The sequence below is a fragment of the Schistocerca nitens genome, chromosome 1, assembly GCF_023898315.1.
Source record: "Schistocerca nitens isolate TAMUIC-IGC-003100 chromosome 1, iqSchNite1.1, whole genome shotgun sequence".
Lineage (NCBI taxonomy): Eukaryota > Metazoa > Arthropoda > Insecta > Orthoptera > Acrididae > Schistocerca > Schistocerca nitens.
Window position 1 is genome coordinate 859577515 of NC_064614.1, and position 14417 is coordinate 859591931.

The 14417-nt window shown below is 42.1% G+C and overlaps 1 protein-coding gene across 1 annotated transcript in view; it reads right to left on the bottom strand.

Moving 5' to 3' along the window:
- Positions 1 to 3814: 3814 nt before the first annotated feature.
- The window catches only part of LOC126210058 (leucine-rich repeat and immunoglobulin-like domain containing-NOGO receptor-interacting protein 4), an 84941-nt gene continuing 74338 nt past the window's right edge, over positions 3815 to 14417 (bottom strand). Inside the window, exon 7 of the mRNA XM_049939211.1 lies at positions 3815 to 3959. Coding sequence (XP_049795168.1) covers positions 3815 to 3959 — 145 coding nt within the window. The remainder of the gene's footprint in view (positions 3960 to 14417) is intronic.

Sequence of the window (14417 nt, forward strand, 5' to 3'; positions counted from 1 at the left end):
TCAGTTGCACCAGAGGATTCAGTGCATTCTATGTAAACACAGCCTACACCGTTAAGGAACCACCACCGGCTTGCACAGTGCCTTGTTGACGGCTTGGGTCCTTGGCTTCTTGGTGCCTGCGCCACACTAGAACCCTACCATCAGGTCTTACCAATTGAAATCGGGACTCATGTTACCAGGCCAATTTAGCTTCCAACCGATATGGTCACGAGCCCAGTAGAAGCGGTGCAGGTGATGTCGGCTGTTAGCAAATTCACTCTCGTCGGTCGTCTGCTGCCGTAACGCATTAACGCCAGATTTCACCGCACCGTCCTAATAGGTACGTTCATCCAACGCCCCAAATTGATTTCTGCTATTATTTCACGAGTACTGCTTGTCCGTTAGCACTGATAACTCTACGCAAACGCCGCTTCTCACGGTCGTTAAGTGAAGACTCTCGACCACTGCGTTGTCTGTGGTGAGCGGTAATGCCTGCAATTTGATATTGTCAGCACACTCTTTACAGAATGGATCTTGGAATATAGAACTTCCTAAACATTTCCGAAAATAAGTATCCCACGCGTCTAGCTCCAACTACCATTCCGCGTTCTGAGTCTCTAAGTTCCTGTCGTGCTGTCGTAACCATGTCGGACACCTTTTGACATGACTCACCTAAGTACAAAAGACAGTTCCGTCAGTGTACTGCCCTTTAATACCTTGTGTACGCGATGCTACCGTTGTATGATGTGCGTACCTCCATCTCATTAGTTTGATCACGTCAGTGTATAATTATCTCTGAATATCACTCCACTGACACACAAGTGAGCCATGTCGAGCTGGCACCAGTCTTATTTTGTTCATGTATCGTTAAGATCGATTGTGGTTGAGGTAAGCTATCTTTGCTTTTCGCGTGTCTTATCTTGCGGCTTCGGAGGCGAAGCGAGTTGGCTTTTAGCCTTAGACTCGTAACCCTCGAGATCTCGTGTCATTCGCGGGGGAGACGAGTGTCAACGGCTGCCGAACGAGTGTGATGACCGTTACACGTTGTGATGTGAAATAGGTTGGATGTTTTGCCAACATGGGCAGCTTGCAGATACAAGTTCTGTGACTTCGCTGCGAACAAAATTTGAAGGGAAGAGGTGAAGCTGTGGAACCAGCTCCTTCGTATTGTGTACCTGATATGGAGTAAGTCACCGTAATTGTTTGTTCACCGACGCACTCAGAGATTTTAAACTTTATTATTATTATGTGAGACTTTCTTGGCCTAGTTTTAATGGTGGCCGTTATTTGAAAATTTTCTCAGACGTTTTATTGTGTCTCTTGCAATCAAATGATTTTATGTTGCTGTTTTTAAAGCTTGCACTCTATTAATACAGTTGTCCATGTGTAAGTGAGTCAAAGCTTCTGCCCAGTGTTTCTATGTTTCTCAGTTGTTGGACTGTCTTCGTGATTCGGGCAGAAACTTTTAATTGTGCCAGCGCCTTGGCGGGGACCACAATGTCATCCTAGGTCAAGGCCTGGCAGTGTTTAGGAACCTGGCCACTATCGGAGTTGGTCATATATCCCCTTCCAAAGTTTAGTATTTATCTTCCTTCCGTCAAGGCGGGTTAAGCTGGTAGATACATATTTCGTATGTAAACTGTTTGTATATGAACTTGTTTTCTGAAATATTACGGACTGGCAACTGGCTAAACTTTAAACTGCATATCAGCTGCTGAGTTCCGCGTGCAGCTTTTTCTAGTAATTTTTTATTAACACGTCTGAGTACGTAAACATTTATTTTTTTAAGACCAGTGTCTCTGTTTTAGTTTTTTTTAATTAAGTGATTCTATCATGTTATGTAATGGCATCTTAGTTTGGCACTAGTGCTCAATTGTTTTTAAGTCACACTTTAGCAGTAATTGTTTCATTATATCTGTTTTTAGGGAAGTCCAATATGGGAGTTTGAAGTTCTCAAGTTTGTCAGTAACCACCTTTTCTTGATTTGGAATTGTTTGTTAGAGTACTGACTACGTTGGGTTTATAATTTTATTTGCAAAGTTTTATCTAGTGGCTCGTCCACGATTTGTAATTCTCAAATTATTTTTTTAAAGGCGTAATGCCAATAAAGTGTCTTAATTACAATGTGTGACTACCAACCATGATTCCATCCCGCTTCCTCTTTTATGGTATTTAAGACATGCTTTGCAAGTGTGGTACGACTAAGGACACAGTCACGTCGATTAAATATTTGGGCGTAACATTGCAGAGCGATATGAAGTGGGACAAGCATGTAATGGCAGTTGTGGGGAAGGCGGATAGTTGTCTTCGGTTCATTGGTAGAATTTTGGGAAGATGTGGTTCATCTGTGAAGGAGACCGCTTATAAAACACTAATACGACTTATTCTTGAGTACTGCTCGAGCGTTTGGAATCCCTATAAGGTCGGATTGAGGGAGGACGTAGAAGCAATTCAGAGGCGGGCTGCTAGATTTGTTACTGGTAGGTTTTATCATGACGCGAGTGTTACGGAAATGCTTCAGGAACTCGGGTGGGAATCTCTAGAGGAAAGGAGGCGTTCTTTTCGTGAATCGCTACTGAGAAAATTTAGAGAACCAGCATTTGAGGCTGGCTGCAGTACTGTTTTACTGCCGCCAACTTATACAGGGTGTTACAAAAAGGTACGGCCAAACTTTCAGGAAACATTCCTCACACACAAAGAAAGAAAATATGTTACGTGGACATGTGTCCGGAAACGCTTACTTTCCATGTTAGAGCTCATTTTATTACTTCTCTTCAAATCACATTAATCATGGAATGGAAACACACAGCAACAGAACGTACCAGCGTGACTTCAAACACTTTGTTACAGGAAATGCTCAAAATGTCCTCCGTTAGCGAGGATACATGCATCCACCCTCCGTCGCATGGAATCCCTGATGCGCTGATGCAGCCCTGGAGAATGGCGTATTGTGTCACAGCCGTCCACAACACGAGCACGAAGAGTCTCTACATTTGGTACCGGGGTTGCGTAGACAAGAGCTTTCAAATGCCCCCATAAATGAAAGTCAAAAGGGTTGAGGTCAGGAGAGCGTGGAGGCCATGGAATTGGACCGCCTCTACCAATCCATCGGTCACCGAATCTGTTGTTGAGAAGCGTACGAAAACTTCGACTGAAATGTGCAGGAGCTTGATGCTAGTACTGTAGAGCAATGAGTCGCATGTCAACACAAGCACCGAAGTCAACATTTCCTTCCTTCAATTGGGCCAGCTGGCGGTGAATCGAGGAAGTACAGTACATACTGACGAAACTAAAATGAGCTCTAACATGGAAATGAAGCGTTTCCGGACACATGTCCACATAACATCTTTTCTTTACTTGTGTGTGAGTAATGTTTCCTGAAAGCTTGGTCGTACCTTCTTTTAGCACCCTGTATTTCGCGGAAAGACCACAAAAATAAGGTAAGAGAGATTAGGGCTCGTACAGAGGCGTACAGGCAGTCATTTTTCCTTCGTTCTGTTTGGGAGTGGAACAGGGAGAGAAGATGCTAGTTGTGGTACGAGGTACCCTCCGCCACGCACCGTATGGTGGATTGCGGAGTATGTATGTCGATGTAGAATCACGTATCAACAAGTGTTGACTTTCAGTGTACGAATACTCGAACCTCCGTAACTTGTAGCATACGGCAGGGACGATTTCTCGTGTCGCCTGCTAGACGGGTCCGCCGCTTCCCGAGTTCACGAGCACGGGGAGGGGCAGCCCAGCAATTCGCCGGGGACGCGCTGACAGCCTTTGTGTGCAGAAGAGTGCGGAATAGGGAGCGGCGCTGAGACCGATTGAATGGGGCGCGCCCCTGTCAATCGCCGCCGCCGCCTTGCCGGCCCCGGGGATAAGTGACTGCTCTCGGCCCGCCATTCTGCGCCGCCGCTGACGAGGTGACCGCCGCGCCGGACGCATTTAGCGGGGCGGCTCCCAGGTCAGGGAGGCTGCGACAGCGACAGCTGCGAAAATCGCCCAAATCCGCGCATTGTCGCGGCTGTCATTGGGGCTAATGCGGCGTGATGGCGTGACGCGGCGCAGCCACCCCACCGGCGACCGCCCGCACAGCCTGCCCGGGCAGAGATGAGACTGACACGCGGGGGCGGGCCTGCAGCCACACAGCGTCAGCTGGATACATCCGCGGCTCAGCTCTGCCCTGCCTCGTCATTCAAGGGACGTGGATTTGTGGTCGACGAAATTAAACGAGGAGTTCTAAGCACGGAGGCATCACAGTGGAAGAAGGAGATAGTGGTGGTGATTACACACTGTGGTGACAAAACTCATGGGCTAGCGACAAGCACAGAGCGAGGTGGCGCAGTTGTTGGTACACTGGACTTGCATTTGGGAGGGCGACGGTTCAAACACGCATCCGGCCGTCCTGATTTAGTTTTTCCTAAACCGCTTCAGACAAATGCTGGGATGGTTCCTTCGAAAGGGCGCGGCCGACTTCCCTCTCCATCCTTCCCTGATACGATGGTACCAACGATCTTGCTGTTTGGTCCACCCCCCCCCCCACCCCCACCCCCACCCCCGCCCGAATCAACCAATCAACCAGCGATATACACATACACAGATGGCTGTAGTATCACGTAAACAACATATAGTAGCGCAATGTACTGGCGGAGCTGTCATTTGTAGGCGCCACGAAGCCAAGGACACAAGCCGGCAACAAGGCACTGTGCAAGCCGGTGGTGGTTCCATAATGGTGTAGGCTGTGTTTACATAGAAAGCACTAAATCCTCTGGTCAAAATGAACAGATAATTGTCTGGACATGGTTATGTTCGGCTACTTGGAGACCACTTGCAGCTACTCATATACGAGCCGAAACAACGATGTGCCAAGTCACTGGGCCACAATCGTTCGCTATTGGTTTGAGGAACGTTCAGGACAGTTAGAGAGAATGATGTGGCCACCCAAATCACCCGAAATGAATCTCAATGAGCATTTATGGAACATAATCGAGAGGTAAGTTCTTGCACAACAGCCGGCCGGAGTGGCCGTGCGGTTCTAGGCGCTACAGGCTGGAGCCGAGCGACCGCTACGGTCGCAGGTTCGAATCCTGCCTCGAGCATGGATGTGTGTGATGTCCTTAGGTTAGTTAGGTTTAATTAGTTCTAAGTTCTAGGCGACTGATGACCTCAGAAGTTAAGTCGCATAGTGCTCAGAGCCATTTGAACCATTTTTCTTGCACAACTTCCTGCACCGGCAACACTTAAGCAATTATGGACGGCTATAGAGGCAGTATGGTTCAATTAGTCTGCTACGCTGTGTTGGTGCACTTCGCAGCGCAAGAGGAAGTCCGGCATGGTATTAGTAGGTATCCCATGACTTGTATCACCTCACTGTATTCTAATACCGATTCTAAATAAGATTGCAGATAGTCATATTTCAGTTGCCACGGGGCGTTGCTGTACATGGCACAGACCGCTCTTATATGCTGGGTAGCACTTTCTGTCGCAGCTGTTTAAATTTTGATGTATGACTAGACAGAAGTTTTGACTATGACCCAAATAAGCAAACTAGACGAACAATTAATCACCCATGAAATATTACGCCATTTGTAGGGGTGGTGGCAAAGGGGGGGGGCGCTATGGGGGTTATAGGCCCCCCCTTAATGGAGTACCATCTTACACTGTATAAAATGACTTCAGAAATCAGCGAATATATTACTTCAACAGATTCAATCATTTTTTTAATAATTTTGTCGCACTATGGGTTGCAACGTATTTCAAACACATTTTAACAAAAGAATAAGAGCGGCAAACAGCTTACTATCTAAACCAATAAATATAATTTAACTTAAAATGGGCGACTTATTTATTAATATACACTGGATGTATATTAATGTACCTCTTACAATAATCAAGAAATCTAAATGCCAACACTTAAATTGCTAACCCCAGAAAAAAACTTCGAAATCGCTGGACATCTGGGTCAAATCGTATTATTTTCCCACGCATATACATTCTGTAGACGCTTTGCAGTGCTGGTAACGCCAGCGGGCGCTCGCCACCTACCGGCCAGTAGATATAAACTACACACGAGAGTTACAGGAACTTGTGAAAGCGCTCTATAGAGACGTTTATGTTCAAACGTAGTACGCGTTTGTAGTAAGGAATATGAACGTAAATTAAGTCCGTTTTAATACACATCAATGAGTAGAAGGCAAATGATATTTAAATTACTTAGTTGTCTGGCCAGCGGGGCGACGTCGCGGTGTATACGATCGCCGATTGTTGGAGGCGTGTCATTATCTCATTAAAGGAGTAAGGAAAATACAGGGTGTTCCAAAACGATCTTTACAACTTTGATCATAGCTACTTCAGAAACGTGTTAAAAGGTGATGGTTCATTTATATATACATAAATTTACAGGGCAGCATCTGATATTAAATTTTAAAAACCAACCAAAAATTGATATGATAACCGAAAAGTCCGAAAGAGAATATAAATAAAATAACTCAAACCCGGAAACTGAGTGTAAAATTCATATAACGGCTGCAACCGAGTGAAGAAACCGATTTGACGTAAAAACAATCGACTGACCAATCGATCGTTAAAAACAGACGGTTGTCCTTCCAACTCTTCGACGTGCTGTCAGCGAACACTTGTTTTTCGAGTACGATTATTGATATTACTGAAGTGTGTAATTGAGTAGTGTGACCGAATTATGCGTCGTGAAGTGTCAATTTTTTTCTGAAATAATAGTGTATTAGCGATTGGAATGAGTGAGTAAAGACGCTCCTCCAATGATTCGCAAGCTAACGGAACCTCAGCGTAGGGCCAAAAACTCTCGTAAGGAATCTCAAGCTTGGGCTACAGAATTGGAACCGTCACAGGTTTGTGCGTCTAGAGTCTACAATTTCGACAACACAAAACAATTGGTAAGGGTCAAATGGTTCAAAGTCAAATGTTTCAAATGGCTCTGAGCACTATGGGACTTAACTACTGAGGTCATCAGTCCCCTAGAACTCACAACTACTTAAACCTAACTAACCTAAGGACATCGCACACATCCATGCCCGAGACAGGATTCGAACCTGCGACCGTAGCGGTCGCGCGGTTCCAGACTGTAGCGTCTAGAACCGCTCGTCCACTCCGGCCGGCGGTAAGGGTCATATCTTCTTAATTTTAAATAATACTTCCTTCATATTACTAAGATTTTTACTAGTAATTATTAGTTTAATTAAGTAAGATTAGCGCTATTATGTTTATTCGATAACTAATGGTAAGAATACGACTGGTTGAAAACATAAAAAGTGAATTCAATTTTTAAAGACGTCAGTCATCTATAAGGTAGTGAAATATTTTCTGCACAAACCAGCGTTATTTAATTAATTTGTACTGAAAAATAACACTTTATTATTGTATTTTTTTAGTAAAGCTGGCTATACGTATTTTTGGTATTAATAATATCGAGAAAATTTGTAAGATGAGAGATGGTGGTTGCTTACTCTATGACTGAGGACACAACTGTGTATGCTGTAATGACATTTGTTTAATGTTGCAAACATTTCACAGACATACACGCTTTTACACAGTTTACAATGCGACAATGTTAAGACGGTTGTGCCGGCCGATGTGATCGAGCGGTTCTAGGTGCTTCAATCTGGAAAATGACGCATCTTGTCCTCTGAAATTTAACAAATCCTAAACAAAACAATATTAATTTATAACTAGAATTTTCTTTACAAAATTATTCTTACAATTACGTTATGATGTTGGTTAGCACTAAGATAAATCATCTGAGGAGGAGGAGGAGATTTAGTGTTTATCGTCCCGTCGACAACGAGGTCATTAGAGACGGAGCGCAAGCTCGGGTTAGGGAAGGATGGGGAAGGAAATCGGCCGTGCCCTTTCAAAGGATCCATCCCGGCATTTGCCTGAAGCGATTTTAGGGAAATCACGGAAAACCTAAATCAGGATGGCCGGAGACGGGATTGAACCGTCGTCCTCCCGAATGCGAGTCCAGTGATAAATCATCCGATTCCGGTTCAAAGTTCAGTACTATTTAGGATGACAATCAAGTCTACGGAGGATGGTTAGTTTTGTGACAAGTTGAGTGAAAGATTACCCAAGGTCGCTCAAGTTTACAGTGGACGCAAGCTGGTGAACCAACAAATTTACGCCTCTGCACGTGGTATTTACCTTAGCTGTGATGAGCTATCGTATGCATGGCCGCTCTCTTCCTCTGAAATTCCTATAAAAACTTTTAAACCTTTGCTGAATTTTCCAGCAGAAACTCTCCCTCTGTTTCTCGTTGCGCCAGAAAACAAGTACTCATCCCTAGGCTTGGAATATGGCGATATACAAGCGCATGGCTGGAGCAGCGTGCATGTTGTATTGCCCTCTCAGTTCTCTCAAGAACAAATAACTAACTGGCTGGTTCGTTTCTACGCTGTTGGAGCTAAACGACGCTGCAGCTAATTTCTAGCCGGATGTCAGCCGCTGTGAACGCAGTGTTCACACAATTTTCTCCTCTGCATCGTACAGAGCATTATACGTCTCGTTCTGCACTTGACACCTGCTCAGAGAAGAGTCCTCGAAAATTTCCGTCTTGTCTTTCTCGTAGTCGAACTGTCTCCGCACCAGGGTCCTTTCGTTCTCCGTGTCATCGCTTTTTTAGACCAATCGGGTCTGAGTCACCTGGTCGGGCAGTCACTGACTCCCAACTTGGGATGCATCATAAGTGCTTTCTGTGGTACCCCCTGTGGTGTGGCCTTCACCTCTCCTCGTGATGGCTTCCAAACCAAAACGTTTCCTCTCACTGCTTGTCTCACCTTCTGCTCATATATGTGCATTATAAGATCGGCGTGTTAATACCGTCGATTGAGTGTCATCCCTTATGCATTACATACTTTCAGGCAAATTTGCTGTGTCATATTCACCTTCCCATTACGATATATAAAGCTACGATATATAAAGGTGCGAAATTGACCTTCATTTATTCTGTCACCTTACAAATTATTCAAAGCTTTCTGTATCAACAATATCTTCCAACTTTCAGTAATAGTCTATAAACATGTGAGAGCATTTCAGAAGTTTCTAAAAGCTTTTCAGACTACTAGAAGAAAGCTTATAGGTCTGCAGTACGTAATGTGATGCGAAATATTTCCTGGTTTTGCTGTTATTAATCTGACTGCCACCGACTGATGGCACAGTGCAGAACCAACCAACGACTTTCACTGACATAGATCGCTAATGTCGTGTTAAATTTTGAAGGCTTTCTGTAGGAAAATTTTCAAACAAAACTTCCAGGAAAAGGCCACTAAATTAAGAGAAACTTAGATTTTATGTATCTTTGGACTCATAAATACCATTCACGGACCGGTTTCACAAACAAATTAGAGTTACGGTGTGTAAACTGTATCTTGCCAGTCCTGAATTGGTAGAAGGCGGGTGATGGCAGTCACTTGTTCCGGGCTGCCGGTAACATTAGGTAACTGAAACACTGCCTTAAGTAGCCATTGTTGTCTGCTTTCTGACTCTTTACTGCTTCACTGCTCTTTTACTGCTTCATTACTGTACAGAATTGCTGCAGGTAGTACCTTATTTAAGCATGTCAATACACAAGACCATTTCAATACTGTTTACCGAGGGCGCCCATACGAATGTTTGTAGGTGGATGGGGCAAGACCGAGGGCTATGGGGTAATGTTAATGTTTTGGAAGACAAAGGGTGACTTTTTAGTGGTCATAATAAATTATGTGTGAATAACGTTATATACTTTTGTGTTGAGCTACTTGTACATAATACTGACATTTAAAGCATATTTAATTCACAGGAAGAAAGACCACAGAGGATTGAAACATATTATGACCCGTATGATATACGAAGAGCTGTTAAAGGCGCCTTACGTGATGATGAGGAACTTAAGTTTTTGAAGAATACTTGGAAGCCTCGTGCAAACTTTTCTTTTCCTACTCAGTTACAAGGGAAGCAAAATCGAAGATTTAAGCATGAATGGATGAGTCAGTACAACTGGCTTTCATAGAGTAAAATGCTACGTGGTGGATTTTGTACTGCATGTGTTCTGTTTTCTCCTTCAGGTGCCGGAATCAGCTCCCAGGTACTTATTACAGCTTTCCATTATTCTAAACAACTGAAACCTTTAACTGGCTTGATAAAAAACATAAATAACTTGTAGGTGTCGTTTTTAATCGGAAACTCTTCATATACAAAACATAAATTTCAAATAGTTTTCAGGCTTGGTTTTTCAGCAAAAATTTCTGTGTTGCTGACATTTAGAGTGCTTACCAGGTTTTGTGTTTGCACTATTTTTTCTTTACTTAATTCTTTACCTAAGACATTTTTAATTTATTTTTATATGCGTTGAAAACACTGGTAAAAGAACCATTGGTCAAATAAAAAAAGGCTACAGAAGATCTTCATCTTCATGAAAACACAAAATATCACAAAATTTTCATGGAGAAGGCTACAGAGTTCACCAAGTCTATGGAATCAAGTAAAAAGGTATTGCTGTTGTCCTCGATACCAAGAAATCTTCAGTTACTGAAGAAAACTGGAAACGCTTGAGGCCTATTATAAAGACTATAGTCCTGTGAGCTAGAAATAACCTACCTTTACGAGGACAACGTGATCATGGTTTAATTCGTCAGCTAAAAGAAGAAAAAACTGATGATCTTCTAGAGGGAAAACATGGAGTGTTTCAGAGTCTTTTGACTTTTCGTGTGGATGCTGGAGATGAAGATTTAAAGCATCATTTCAGTAAATGTGGCCGAAACAGTCCTATGATAAGTAACACAATCCAAAACGAAGTCATGCATTGCATTGGTGACGCTAGACGCTATTCGCTCCTCAATATCGAGGGATGTGAAAGGGCTAAATTTTTTTAGCATTATGTGTGATGAAACAACTGATCTCACCACTAAGAAACAGGTGACATTTTGTATTAGGTACATTGACATAGGGACCTTTGTTACCAAAGAAGACTTTCTGGGTTTTACTGAGCTTAAATCAACTACCGGCACTTCGACTGCAGAAGTCATCGATGGAGAACCCAAGACACTAGGGCTGAGCTGTCAATATCTTTGTGGACAGGGCTATGATGGCGGCTCAAACATGGCTGGGAGATTTTAAGGAGTTCAAGCTCTTATTTTAAGTAAACAACCGTTGGCTATTTATACCCACTGTTTTAGCCACTCTTTGAACTTGTGTATTTCTAAGTCTTGTGATACTCCAATAGTTAGAAATGTGATGGGAATTGCAGGATCAGTTTCAGCATTCTTGTCTGCCTCTGCAAACAGAAAAAATTCCCTAGAGGCAGCTATATCACGACTACCGTTCAAAGAGTCAAAGAAAACAAAGGTGAAGGCAATGTGTGCAACAAGATGGGTGGTAAGACACGATACCCTTATTACTATCAAGGAGCTATTTGTCCCGGTCGTGACCTTGCTTGACGAAATTTCAAGTAGTCGTGAAACCAAAGCAGAAACGGCTAGTAAAGCTTGTATGTTTAGTTCTGCTGTTCAAAGAGGAGACTCCGTAGTAGCTTTAGCAACTGCAGCATATTGCTTCTCTTTAAGGGAGAGAGAGAGAGAGAGAGAGAGAGAGAGAGAGAGAGAGAGAGGGGGGGGGGACACGTTGATGAAAACACACACTATTTCAAAAATGCACCAGATCTACAGTTTTGGTGGTATGGCAATGAAATTTTGTACCACGCTTTACATGAAAGTAACACATTTACGTATAACACCCTTTTTATATATTCAACTTTTTTTAATGAAATTTGAAGTTTTATTTTCAAAAAATAATGTATGATCCTTTTTCTCAGAAAGTATTCAAGAGATTTCTACAAAAATTTCTCGGTTTCGTCTCTTTATATAGTGTAAGCTTCTCTCACGAGGTTTTTGAAATAGGTCAAATAGGAGTATTTCATAATTTTTTATTATAATTCCACAAGTACAATTTTAAATTCATGCAAAATTCCAAGCACTTTGCCCCATATCTCAGCTTGCAATCAGAATTTCAAAATTTGCTCTTGAGACACATTTATTAGGTTTACAGAAATATGTGTACAAAATTTCATAATTCTAGCATTCATAGAATCTGAGGAAAAGGTACATAAACTTTAAAAAACAAACTTTTCAGGAAACGCATTTAAAGTTCAACCTAACTTTTTTCGTTATGTCACTTCTTGAGAAGGCACCACATTTGTACTCTGGGTCGTCTTTCCCTTCAAGGCTTCTCTTCTGGTTCCTTGTTGTCTGTCTTCTTTTCTTTACCAGGTCTTCAACTGACTTTTCAGCTGCAGAGACGCGCTGTAAATCTATTTTTCTCAGGATGTCTTGAGTAAAATTTCCTATCTTGAAGCCTATTTATTCTAATACCTTCATCCTCCCGACGTTCCCATCATTAAATACAATAACTGCATCATAAGTTGCAATTCTGACAACTGTAGCAGATGCAAATGTGTTTTTAGGGCATGGTTTCCATATGAGTGAATTTAGAGACTCATTTGGATTTTGGATTTTGCCATGAACACACTTTTTTAGAAGTGCAGGATCGGCCAAAGATGATCTATAAAACCAAAGAGTATGTATCACGGCCTTCTAGATGTATCTCGCACACGTTTGGTTGAAAGTAATACACAGAGTCGCTGTTCTCGAGCTAGTACTAAAGTGCTGCTTCAAAATGTGGGTGTGGCAGGGAGGCCTCGTCACACTTTTGATTAATTTTCAAGCATTTAGGATGTGATTTCCACATTGAAACTTTGGGAAATTATTGTCTATTAGTTGTACTAACAAATAAAAAATAAATCGAAAATTGACATTTTTGGTCAATTTCATCAACGTCCCGCCTTAAGACTAAGTCCTAAAGTCTTAAAATGGGTTTAACAGCTGCCTTAAATCATGTCAATGATGTGCTTGATGTGTTCAACAATATAAGGACGGATTCGGAAACAGAATTCGGAAATATTTTTGAAGACGTTGTTAAACTGGCAGAAGATACCGGAAGTGTAATAGCAATGCCAAGAACTATTTCAACACAAACCAAAACAGACAACCTTCCTGGTTCAAACGCCAAGGAATACTTCAGGCGAACAGTATTTTTACCTGTTGTGGATCGTTTTATTGCCGAGCTAGAAACAAGATTTTCACACCATATTACCACTTGACGGTCTTATTCCTGCTTACTGTTTAAAATAGAGTGAGGATGAAGTGATCCAGGCATCCGAGGAATATGAACAGTTTTTGGAGAGTTCTTCGCTTTTAATGAAAGGAGAGCTGAACCTATGGAAGAAAAAGTGGGTTGATGAAATTAAAAGATCTGAAACAGTAACTGAAGCATTAAAGAACAGTGACAAGCAGTTTTCCCAAATGTATATGTTTTACTTCAAATATTTGGGACTATTCCTGTCATCACAAACACTCTCTACTTTGAGACGAGTAAAGACTTACTTGCGTTACACAATGGGGCAGATGAGACTAAATGGATTGACTTTTGCAAATATCCATAAAGAAAGAGATCAGAACATTTAAAATATCATTGACATATTCAGTAAAAAGAAACAGAGGTGAATGAGCATGACAAATTGGGCAGAAGACGGAAATATACAGTGAATTTTGTTACAGAATTTTTCTTATATTCATGTCAAGTTCAAGTTTTTTGATTTATGTCACCTTCTGTATCCAGAAAATTAATGAAAACTTATTTGTTGTAAGTCGACCTTTTCCATGGTTTACGTAATTTATAAAATCTCCCATGTGAAAAGAAGTTTCTTTTACCCTGAACTCAAAATCAGTTACCAAAAACTACTTTAAGCAAGACCAAATTTTACCAATTTGTCGACGGAGGCCCCCTACTCTCCTTTTGTTAAGCGATATTCCACCCCCCCCCCTCCCCCTTGACCGACTTCTAGAACCGCCCCTGATTCGGGTGAAGAGGTTTCCGATGTGATTATGGCCGCACGACGACAATTAACAGAAGTTGAACGTGGAATGGTAGTTAGAGGCATCGAACATTGCATTTCGGAGATCGTCAAGGAACTGAATTTTCCGAGAATCACAGTGTCAAGAGCGTACCGAGAATACCAATTTTCGAGGATTACCTATCATCATGGGCAACGCAACGGCCGAAGGACTTCACTTAACGTCTAAGAGCAGCGGCGTTTGCTAAGAGGTGTCAGTGCTAACAGACCAGCAACGATGAACGTTTCCGTTAGGACAATGGGGCGAAATTTGGAGTTAACCATATGAGTCCCAACAATATGAAAAAACGAATCGTGACACATAGTTAACCTTTATTAACATAGTATGCGATGAATGTAAAATGAAAGTAGCAAAAGGTAATTAGATATTTTAATGAGTTAGTCTCACTTTGAAACAACTGCGACATACAATTTGAACCACTCATCATTTGGAAGCAATCTGACATTGCTCCTACATAAACTCCCACAT